Genomic DNA, 11,964 nt, shown 5'->3' on the forward strand with positions numbered 1-11,964 from the left:
CATATTCCTTCATCATATACAAGATCTGGACTGGCTTCCAATCAGATCCAGAGTTAAATTCAAAATCCTCCTTTTTATACATTAAAGGCCATCCATAACCTCGCTTCTTCTTTTCTATCTGATCTCCTCCACATCACTACCCATTCCTGCTGATCCCCTTCCTCCATCCACCTCACAATAGAGAGAAGAGCTTGAATATTTGTAATAATGAGTCTCTCCTTCTGTTCAAATCCAGACTGCAGTGCTTCATTTTGTATCATTGGTCTTTGTATTTGATTTCTTATACTGTTTGTTTTTTTAAAATTGTATATATTTCTTTAATTCAGTGACCTATATTTTAATGAAACACACTTTAAATAAAATGTATTATCAACATTAGGGTTAAACAGTTTAGTTTGATCATTTTTAATCCATTCAGCTTACCTTCAGGTTAAGCGGGAGCACTTTTAGCTTGGCTTAGCTTAGCATTCATTAATTCATTTTTCATCGGCTTAGTACCTTTATTCATCAAGGGTTGCCACAGTGTAATGAACTGCCAACTTATCCAGCATATGTTTTTTACACAGCGGATGCCCTTTCTGCTGCAACCCAGTACTGGGAAACATCCATACACTCTCATTAACACACATACACTACAGCCACTTTAGTTTATTCAATTCACCTCTAGCGCATGTCTTTGGACTGTGGGGGAAACCAGAGCACCTGGAGGAAACCCACGCAAACACAAGGAGAAAATGCAAACTCCACACAGAAATGCCAACTGACCCAGCCAGGACTTGAAACAGCGACCTTCTTGTTCTGAGGAGGCAGTGCTAACCACTGAGGCACTGTGTTGCCTTAGCTTAGCATACATTTTTAAACCAGATTAGATTAGTTACATTTATTCAGACCACAGGAAAACAGAAAGTTGCTATTTACTACGTCGATATGGGGCTAGTAATTTTGGGGCCCGAAGCAATTCCAGCCATGGTGCCCAAGTCCTGAAATGCACCTTTTCTACTTTTATTTAATTTTTATTTATATTACTGTTTTTTATCACATCATCTTTTCGACATTTTAAATGAATGCAATCTCTTCATTTTAAGAAAATTAATCATTTAATATGTATTTACAACTAAAAATAATACATTTTTTAAAATAAATTTGACAGCTCCACAATATATATTTTATTTTGTAATGTTATATTCTTATAACACAAAATTACATTATTATAATAATACTAAATCTTATTGTATACTAAATAATATTTAATTACATTAAAATTGTATTTGTTTAACTCTCATCGCACAAAATATGGTAGAAAACAATGTTATATATAATTTATACATATAATTTATACTTCTGGATATTTAATGGGGGCCCCCAGGTTTTCTTGGGACCCTACGCGACCTTGTTTAGTGGTTAAATCCGCCCCTGGATTTAGATAGGAACTTGAAACTATCCTCTCATTCTCGTTCTGTCGATTTGTCCTACCTTGTCAGATTGTCCTACCTTCCATTCAAAAAGTAGGCAGCACATTTTGATGGCGCAATATGCTACCCAAGAAATTTTACTACCAGTTTAAATTTTTTAATGTGGAGTAGTGTGATTTAAAGCTGGAATATCGCCCTAACCTACCTAATCCTTAACGCCAACCTCAGAACCATTCAAAACAGTGTTGGTAGCATAATCTGATGGGTAGAATAAAATGTCAGGACACCAGCATAATAATCAAGGGACTTTCATGGCATACCATGGCTGCAGCAGGCACCTTAAAATAGTCCCCTGCTACCTGTAGGTATCTTCAACAGATTTTCAGATGCTGCATAATATCATTGCCATTTTTGAGAAAGATGCTAAAGGTATGATCCGATACAGTGATCCATGCTAAGCTAAGATAAACGTGACCCGGAAGTCGGCTAAATGTTTTAAAAGGTGGTAACACACAACTGTTTAACTCGAGGCGAGATGTTAAATGAGCTTTTCTTTTATTAAAATGGAGTGTTCCTTTAACAGACAACACAGTCTGTACATGCAAAAATGTAGCATTCACAAATGGGTGGTAAAACTGTCAGGCTAACAAATGTGAATCCTACTTCCAGCACCATCAGCCAAATATCAGGGGTGTGTATAATACAATATCCCATCATAACACGTATTTCTCTAGCCTTTCAGTTTAAAGTCATTCAAGATTTACAGTAATGCTTTTCCTTTGAGTGCACATTTCCCATTCATCTGTGAGTGCTGCTTTTCCTAGAAGAGTAATAAAATAAACTGTGCATTTTGTTCCTCTTTAATATGCTATTGCTATCTAATGAAGCCCATTTGAAAGCAATTTTATGTGAGAGCCACAAAGCGTTTTTAGATCAGTGGGATATGGTTACGCATTATAAGGTTCATTCACACTTACAGAGTTATAGAGACAAGACAAGAGCCAACCGAAAGTGTCTGGTTTAGTGGTTTGTAAAAATAGCACTCAAACTTTCCATAGAAGAGAGCGGCTTTTCTCGCACACCCATGTTTGAAGCGCGTGGCAGTGTGATCTTGCGGTCAACATGGGCTTGTCAGCACAAACACATGCTTAAGAAACACAAACTCTCAGCAGATGTTCTTGAATCTGTCTTGCGCCAACATTTAACTTCAAATAAAAATGAAACATAATTGCTGCAAAAAAAAAAACTGTAGGCCTAAGGCTTTGTTTATTATGCCATTTATTTTTAATTATCTGACAAGAGTTATTTTGAATAGATTTTTATATAATATAAACAACAGTTATGAAATATTTTCCAAAATGTACTTAGATAATTACAGATAATTACAAAAATACACACTGGAGTTATTACTGCAATAGTTTTAATATAACATAAATAACGTACTAATATAATTATTTATTATCTTTCTTTTGTGCATTTTAAAAAAAATTTAAGCAAATTTTAATTCCTCATTAGCTTTATTCCATATGTGTACCCCTTTAAAAGATATAAACATTTTTATATCATACATTCGTTCATTTATAAATGGATTTTTTTTGGCTTAATCCCTTTATTCATCAGGGGTTGCCACAGCGGTATGAACCGCCAACTTATCCAGCATATGTTTTACACAGCAGATGCCCTTTCAGCTGCAAACCCGTACTGGGAAACACACACACACACACACACACACACACCCAATACAGCCAATTTGGTTTATACAATTCACCTATAGTGCATGTCTTTTAACAGCGTTTGCAGGTAAAAAAAACAAAACAAAACAAAACTGCAACGTTTAAATAAAATGTACTTTTAAAAGTTAATTAAAAACGGCGCTGTTCTTAAAAAGTAAAAGGAAAACTGCTGAACTTAAATGTAAAGTATTAACTCAGTAGCCTATTCATCAAAACCTGGAAATGTGGCTTGAATATTATAAATGTAGGTTATATGTCATTCATATTTATACAGTTTTTGAGAAAATTTTAAATATATGTAAAATAAAACATTGCTGCACTCTGATATAAGTTTTTTCCATGCAGAAACGTGTTCTAAGTTTGTTTGAGAGTCTACCAAAATTATACTCCCTACAAAATATGAAGCTGATTGGTCGTTTCTTGTCACGTGACGCGTGGTGCGGCATTCTGAAAAGTTAAGAGGTTTTCAACTTGGCACACCTGCAATACGTGGGGGCTTCATACTGCTTGTGCCTTTATTATAAATAATGAACTTGCGCGTGGAAATGATGTGCTATGTGAACAGCTTCCATGATTGGCGAATCTACAGCAGATGATCTTCTTCTTGCACAGACATGCTGGGTTCATCTGATTTGTTGATTAAATGATTTGCGGATCCATTCATTTTGCTAGCCTGTGGTTTAAGTTTTGGCGCTCAGGAGACGGAGATGTATCAAGAGAATACGGTCATTTTTCAAAATAAAAGATTTTTTTAAATAAAAGAATGTTCAGACTTGGATAATAAATAAAACAGAAATAATTAAGGATTTCTTGTGCAGCCTGGTAGCAATTGATCCTCAAAATCCCCGCTGGCCCGGGAGTTGGGGACCACTGCTCTGGCGCATATCTGCTGTGCAAGCGCCACACGCCTCTTTCTCTAGTTCTGCATTAATTGGATGCATAGTAAAAATGTATCCAATTAACGCAGAACTAGAGAAAGAGGCGCATGGTGCTTGCATTCTAAGCACAGCGCTTTGATTGTGGGATTTATAGAGAACAGCCAATGTTGATCACATTTGTGTTATCGTACACATCAAATTATTAAAATTATATTCATTTTTTTCTTTCATTACCCAGCGATTCTTCCACTTGAGACTAGAAGTAAGCCTGCGTCCCACTAGTGGCACACGTACCACAGTTTTAGAACCACTGCATTATGCAATATATCAGTATATCAGTTAAATCAATCAATCATGACTGAAGAAATTTAATGAACTGTTAGTTAGATCACAATAATTCATCTTTTAACAATCTTTACAGCTTTCTTTTGTTTTATTTATTATATAGTTTTATATATGAATCCACACGTCTACACAATATGTGATGTTTGGAGCCATGAGCACACAAAACATTATATTTTTAAATTCAAAATATGTTTTGTTCTGTTCAATATACTACAATAGATTTGGATATTTTAGTTTTTTTTAGATGTGGTTGCTTACATAATTCATGATCTATTATATCACCCTCAAAATTTTATCATAGACCATTTTGAGGGATGTAAACAAAAACAATGGTCCCAACGTTTTTTTTTTTTTTTATCATATAGTATTTTGGTGCTTTTAAACAAAACAGATTTATTAAAAATAGATATTTAGTTAAACAATATTTTAGTCACCAAACATATTTAGAAATAGAAAGATAATCAATTAAATTATACATAAAAAGTATATATAAATTATATATAAAAAAATAATGCTAAAATATATTAAAACTGTTTCTTCTTGAGAACATAGTGATGTGCTACATTGATATCCTCCTTGGCATTAGGGTTTGGGGAAAGCGGTTTAGATCTCCACTTTGATCTCCAAAACAAATAACCATAATGATGTTTATACAGTATTTTAACCACAGGAAAGGCATAGTTATGACTTGTATTGTTTGTTGTTTAATTTTGAAAACTGTAGAGTATGTGACGTTATAATGCACAATCTATTTCTGAAATGAAGTGACCGTGTGAAGTGTGATGTACATCTCTGCACTTCAGATGTATTTCAGGACAGTTTTCCCACAAGGGGAACAGGATCACCTGAAAAGGATGTTTATTTCAACTGCGGCGAGTCGTTGTGAGGTTAGAGGAAGTGAGGATGTCTGTGAATTGAGAAATGACTGATCACTGACAACATCCTATGTTCATCTATCCAACATGCTATCCATATATATAGAGAGATTTCTTTTAAAGTATATAAATTTGCTTATACCATCCAATATTCATGTGCATTTGATTAAAATATAAAATAAGGGTAAAATTATTACAATAAATATTTAACATATTTGACATATGAATTGAAATATACTAGCAAGTAGTCCGTATAATTATATGCAGTCAAAACGTTGGAATTAAAAAAAGTCTCTTCTGTTCACCAAGGCAGCCTTTGTCTGACAAAGATATGAACAACACAGGGTTAAAGCACTATTGATTGATTTCAGTTCAGTTCAGATCCTTTTATTTATAGATAATATTTAAAAAATGACCACATGCCGACTAACGTGCTGTACAGATAGGACTAAAAGTAGCTTAATTATACTAATAACAGTATAACAAAATAAATTTTAAGATGCGATTTCAACTCAAAGTGGAAGCTGATTTTATATAAAGTGGGAGTTTGTTCCAGCCACTTCAAAGGTTCGGTTTTCTCTTGATATGAATCCAAATCTGAGTATCTGTAGGAGGCATTTAGTTTCAGATCCTAGTTTTCTGGTGGAAGAGTATGAGTGAGTTAAATCAGACATATAGGGAGCAGCTAAAAGATTTAGAGATTTAATAGAAGTAATGGGATTTTAAATTCAACTCAAAAACTCATGGGAAGCCAGGTGTCTTAGGATGGAGGTAGCATGGTCAAACTTTCTTTTCCCCTTTAAGAATCTCGCTACAGAGTTTTGTACAACCTGTTAGCGATCTGTTTGTGACTTTGATATTCCATGGTAAAGGCAGTTGCAATAATCTATGTGTGAGGTATTGAGAGCATGCATAGCAATGTCCATGGAATGTTTAGGGAGGAATGGTTTGATTTTGGATGGAGAGTGAAGATGGAAAATGACTGGAGCTGACAGCCGCGCTATCAAATTTAAGGCCGTTATCAACCAACACTCCTAGATACCAGTAGTAGGGACAGATGAACTGGCATAGTGATTCAGGGTCAAGATGCCAGTTGTTTTAAACTTTGAGGGGTTAAAAACAATGACTTCTGTTTGAGTTCACAAAAAAGAAAGTTCTTGAAAACAAGGCTTTCACATCCTCAGGACGTGCTGTTAGACTGTCTAGAGCACTCTTTCTAGTATTGTCAAATAGATCTGGATATCATCAGCATAGCGGTGAAATTTGAAAGCATGCATGCCAATTGGAACTGCGCTCCTTTTTGATATCTCTCCTACCATTACTAAACACGCCTCTAACTGCTGATTGGCTGCAAGTGTGTTTTTTGACTCAATAAAACAGTATGTAAAAGCTTTTTTTGCTCTACTCCAAGTTATGTCTACAGCAGCTATACCTCTTTGCTGTTCCCAATGCACTGGTAAACCATACACTGCTAAAATCTTGGTTGCCTTAAATTGTTGAATTAAATTAACTTTATGGCTCCATTGAACTTCTGTTATGTTAAACTGGCTTAAAACAACTTGTGTAACTTATAAAATGAGAACATGATTAACTTAGTTTAACAAGTTATGATGAACTCAAAACAAATGCTGTCAGGACAAATCGATCATATAATTTTTTAGTGTAGCTTCTTGGTGATTATTGCTTTAAAATGAGCTCCTGAATTCTGAATATGTTTCAGAACTCAGAACTTTCTTGTTAGTGTAAAATTGTACACAGTTGAGGTCAGAATTATTAGCCCCCCTGAATTATTAGGCCCCTGTTTATCCCCCCCCCCCCCCCCAATTTCTGTTCAACAGAGAGCAGATTTCTAAACATAATAGTTTTAATAACTTATCTATAATAACTGATTTATTTTCTCTTTGCCATGATGACAGTAAATAATATTTTACTAGATATTTTTCAAGACACTTCTATACAGCTTAAAGTGACATTTAAAGGCTTAACTATGGTAATTTGGTTAACTAGGCAGGTTAGGGTAATTAAGCAAGTTATTGTATAACGAAAGTTTGTTTTGTAGACTAGACTATAAAATAAATAGCTGTAAGGGGCTAATAATTTTGACCTTAAAATGGCTTTTAAAAAAATAAAAACTGCTTTTAATCTAACTGAAATAAAACAAATAAGACTTTCTCCAGAAGAAAAAATATTATAAAACATCATTTGGGAAATATTCAAAAAATAAAAAATAATAAAAGGGGGCTAATAACTCTGACTTTAACTGTATATGCACACAGACTCTTAGTTTTCATCCAGGTGTTACCCCACCGGTCCTACACCACCCAACCCATCCGAGCTGGGATCAAACTGGCGACCTTCTGCATGGGAGTCGGTTGCTCTAACAGGAAGGCTAAAGACCAAGGCCTCTAGCATCTGTTGCTAGAGCACCTTTAGAGGTCAGAGGAGTGAGGTTTACCTGCACAGCACACACTAGCTGGCCTCAGTCGCACTCACCCCGTTAAACCTCACTCCCTTCCCAGGTTTCGGCACCAATGTAACCCCGCCAGTCCTACGCCACCCAACCCACTCCGAGCTGGGATTGAACCGGCGTCCTTCTGCATGGGAGTCGGTTGCTCTAACAAGGAGGCTAAAGACCATGGCCTGTAGCGTCTGTCGCTAGAGCACCTTTAGAGGCCAGAGGAGTGAGGTTTGCCTGCACAGCACACACTAGCTGGCCTCCATTACACTGGCAGCCCAAGGGCTTCCGTCTTATTACAAAACTGTCACATTTAAAATCTGATTTCTTTAAGAATTAGCGATCTTCACTGCCTGTTAGGTATATGATACGGAGTAGTCTCAGACTGGACAATAAGCACTGCATTAAATTCCATTTCCCCCTGCCATGTCTGTGAAAATGACAGTGCACCTAAAGCACTTATCATAAATAAAATAATAACAGATAACAATCTTAATGCACTCTGTCTCACTGGAACCTGGCTGAAACAAAATGACTATATTAGCTTAAATGAAGCAACTCCTTAAACACTAAAAACTGAACTACGCTGATCCAGTTACTATCACCATTTATGTGAAGCTGCTTTGACACAATCTACATTGTAAAAGCGCAATAAAAATAAAGCTGAGTTGAATTGAATCAAATTTTACCCCAGTATTTTCAATGCCATTTCTGCGCTAGCCTGTTGCTACTGGCAGCGCTAGTGGTTACAACGGTCTTTCATCGCATTTTACACTTAATAAATGCTTAAGTCTGTTTAACTGAATGTATTGTATTTACATTACAACATCGATGCTGTAAAAACAACCTTGTGAAATTGAAAATACACTGGAAGTTTATTGTTGGCTTTAAAACTCTAGTTGTGCATAGAGCCCATTATTTCAAACTACTAAAATGTCAACAAAAGTCACTTTGTTAAACAGTAGAGTTAAAAATTCAACATCAGACGTCGACAGCGCAGAGATCAATGTCCCAAATCAAAACTGTAAATAAACAGAAAACAAAAAATATGGAAACTGTTAATCGACAGATAGTTTTTACAGTATAAGTTCAAGATGCATTTATTTTTGTTGTAATTATTTTTACTTTTTATATTATATATTTTTTTGTAAATATTTTTTCTCAGTAAATGCGACTGCAGAACCAGTTCATTTGTGACACGTTCTCACGGACAGTGTTATGAGAAGGCTCTGTTCAGCGTATCTAAGGCAGTGGTATAGCAATTGGTGTCAATTTCAACCCACACATTTCTTACACATTTGACGTGTATCATGGCAGATCTGAGTAATATGATTCATTGACCCACACGCAATAAACCCCACTCAGATCATGACAAACCCATCATGCATGCAACATTTTCCTATATGTTACAGTGTATATAGCCCACCTCAAAAAAAAAAAAAAAAAAAAATCCTAATATTCAAATAATATCTACAAATTACAAACCTAATTGACGTATAACAAAGCACATATTAAATGAACTGTAACAATAAATGGTTGTATTTTTGTTATTAACACATGTTGGAAGCTTGTTCCGATTGAGAAGTGTTGCCAAATATTTAAATAATACACAGTAATAGACTTGTCTTTTAATTTGCTATTTTAACATTTTTAAAAGTATTTAATAACATTTTACAATAAGGTTGTATTAGTTAACATTACTTAGTGCATTATTTATTAGTTAACACAAATTAATGACGGACAACACTACTGTTAAGCATTACTTAATCTTTTTTAATATTAGCTATATATAATATACTTATATATTATTATTATATAATAATGTGTTGTTAATGGATTAGAACAAAAAGTAAACACGGACTTCATTCAGCATTGCATAATGCTTGTTAATGTTAACTTTATATTTTAATATCTTCTGACAGAAATTGAAATGCAACCATTCAGAAGCACAGAATAGTGCACTTACTGCACTACGACGAAATGGTAAATTTTATAATATAATTAATGTATGTTCAACCTATTAAACATGTGCATGCTGAATCACTGATATGTGTTGCTTGCACTGAGTAACATTTCTAAAGTTCAGTTTTACTTTCAAGATCTGAGGTGAACTATCTGTTGCTGCTGCTTTCAGTACTATGGCAATACACATCATGTAAACTTGCATTAACAGCATTTAGCACTGAATAATTCACATGAGGTGTATCTGAGGAGATCATTGTCAGTTTCTCTTATAGTTTAGCTTCAGAAATATAGAAGCCATTTCTCAAATACAGGAGTTGGTTAGAGCAAAAACTTATTTTATATGGAAAATATTCCTTGTACCGCATGCCGTTGCTTTTACTTAGAACACGGCTTAACTCCGCTTTTAGGCTTAACAGTCGGTCTCGCTCCTGTTGTTGTCGTCAATCTGGCAACCTGCGCTTTTGTGTGTTTTAAACCAAGCATGCAATACCAAGTTCAAGCACTGGGTGTCAAAAGTACACACTGCACCTTTTTATTATTCTAGTTACCACAAATAATTTTATTCTAGTTTGTACAACTTAATTTTTCTAGTAGCCTCAAGTTAATTTATCTAGTTTCTCCCAACTTAATTTAGTTCCTCCAACTTAATTGTTCAAGCTGTCACAACTTATTTTTCCTATTTGCTACAACTTAATTTTCTAGTTACTCCAACTTTATTATTCTAGTTGCCCCAACTTAATTATTTTAGCTGTCAAAACTTGTTTTTTTTTCTAGTTGCTACAGCTTAATTTTGTCTAGTTTGCTCAACTTTTTTTTCTAATTACCCCAACTTATTTAAGTTACTCCGACTTTATTATTTTAGTTTTCCCAACTTTTTTGTATTAAAAGCTCATCCCTGCCCAAAATGCATTGCATTTTTTAAGTAGCTCTATAAATAAAAGGGAATCTCTTCAGCTTGGCTTCCAAAAGAGGCCCCACGAGTAGAAAGGGAGGGACTTCCTCATTCGCACATGACTGGAATAATGAGGAACATCTACACTGACCTTGTTGTGTCAGCGACAGGAAGTTAGGTTTGATCAAGGCACTGAGTGCAGAGCAGAAGATGGCACAGTGAGTACAGTTTCCTCATTTCAGCCTGAGAAAGAAGAGGTAGTTTCTTGCCCCCTGCAAGAATGCAATGCTTTTTAAGACATGGGGGGATGTTTTGTTGCTGAGATTGCTCAAGTACCAGATGGCCAGTACAATCTCAGGACGAAATCCTCCGGTGTTATATAACAATCTTTCTCTCTCTTTCTGACGATGTCTCAGCGCTTTCAGTCCTGTCACAGGCTACGGCAGCTATAAAGCTGTTAGATGCACACCAGATGCTGAAATCTGATGCTGAAACCTGATGCATTAGATGACCACGCACTCTATGGAGAATTCTCAGCATTTCATGTCTTCTTTTAATAACATTTATACTTTTATTCTGTTTAACTAAGCCAAATGTAGACAAAGATCACCAAACAATAGAGGTTTTTACTGGCACATTTTCAATTCTTTATTCGCAATAGATCTTCTTAAAGGTTGTAAATAAAATGGATGCATGAACTTTTGAACTGCTCTGCAGGTAGTCAGACGGTTAATAAAAAATAAAAAAAAAACTGCATGATGCAACTGCATAATTTAGGTAGCAGACTGCTCATTGTTTCATTTGAAGTGTTGCATTAGTTTTTGCTATATTAGTATTAGTACAAACAACAAAACTGAAAACCACCAAAAAGCATTTGGAAAATAAAATCCATATAATTCCAGAACAGTCTGCCTAAAGTTTACCTAAAAAGAAAGCTTGATCTAGCATACTCGAAATCAGAGCATATCTGCAGCTCTTCAGCCCCAAACTTCCTGAAGTTAAGCATTGTTGTTTCTTGCCAAATTACATCCTGCCCTGCTCTGAAGCCAACATGGTGAAGTGTGTGTTCATGTAAGAGGTGCTGTTGTTATAGACTTACCTCCCTGTTCATCCATGAGTGCAGTGTCCTATAATCCTCTCTCTCTTTCTCTCTCACCCTCTTTCGGACTCGTCCCGGCTCTCAAAGTGCTCTTTCGTGTGTTTGGCTCAGCTCTCTTAGGGGGTCTTTCCCACTCTTGAGGTTCTTTATAAGGGGCAAGAGTGGGCGGGAGCGTCGCCAAGCTTTCTTCTTCCCTCCCTCCACCACTAACCATACGAATGATCTGACTGTTACCTCAACTGTGTGTGTGTGTGTGTGTGTGTGTGTGAGAGAGAGAGAAAGAGAGACAAAGACGCTGACAAATAGTGTG

At 35.5% G+C, this 11,964-nt stretch overlaps 1 protein-coding gene across 1 annotated transcript in view; it reads right to left on the reverse strand.

Moving 5' to 3' along the window:
• Window positions 1-11,774, reverse strand: part of entpd1 (ectonucleoside triphosphate diphosphohydrolase 1) — a 34,192-nt gene extending 22,418 nt beyond the window's left edge. Inside the window, exon 1 of the mRNA XM_005156326.6 lies at window positions 11,655-11,774. Within this exon, the coding sequence (XP_005156383.2) occupies window positions 11,655-11,670 (16 nt within the window). The 5' untranslated portion in view covers window positions 11,671-11,774. The remainder of the gene's footprint in view (window positions 1-11,654) is intronic.
• Window positions 11,775-11,964: the final 190 nt, after the last annotated feature.

This window comes from Danio rerio, chromosome 12 (assembly GCF_049306965.1).
Source record: "Danio rerio strain Tuebingen ecotype United States chromosome 12, GRCz12tu, whole genome shotgun sequence".
Lineage (NCBI taxonomy): Eukaryota > Metazoa > Chordata > Actinopteri > Cypriniformes > Danionidae > Danio > Danio rerio.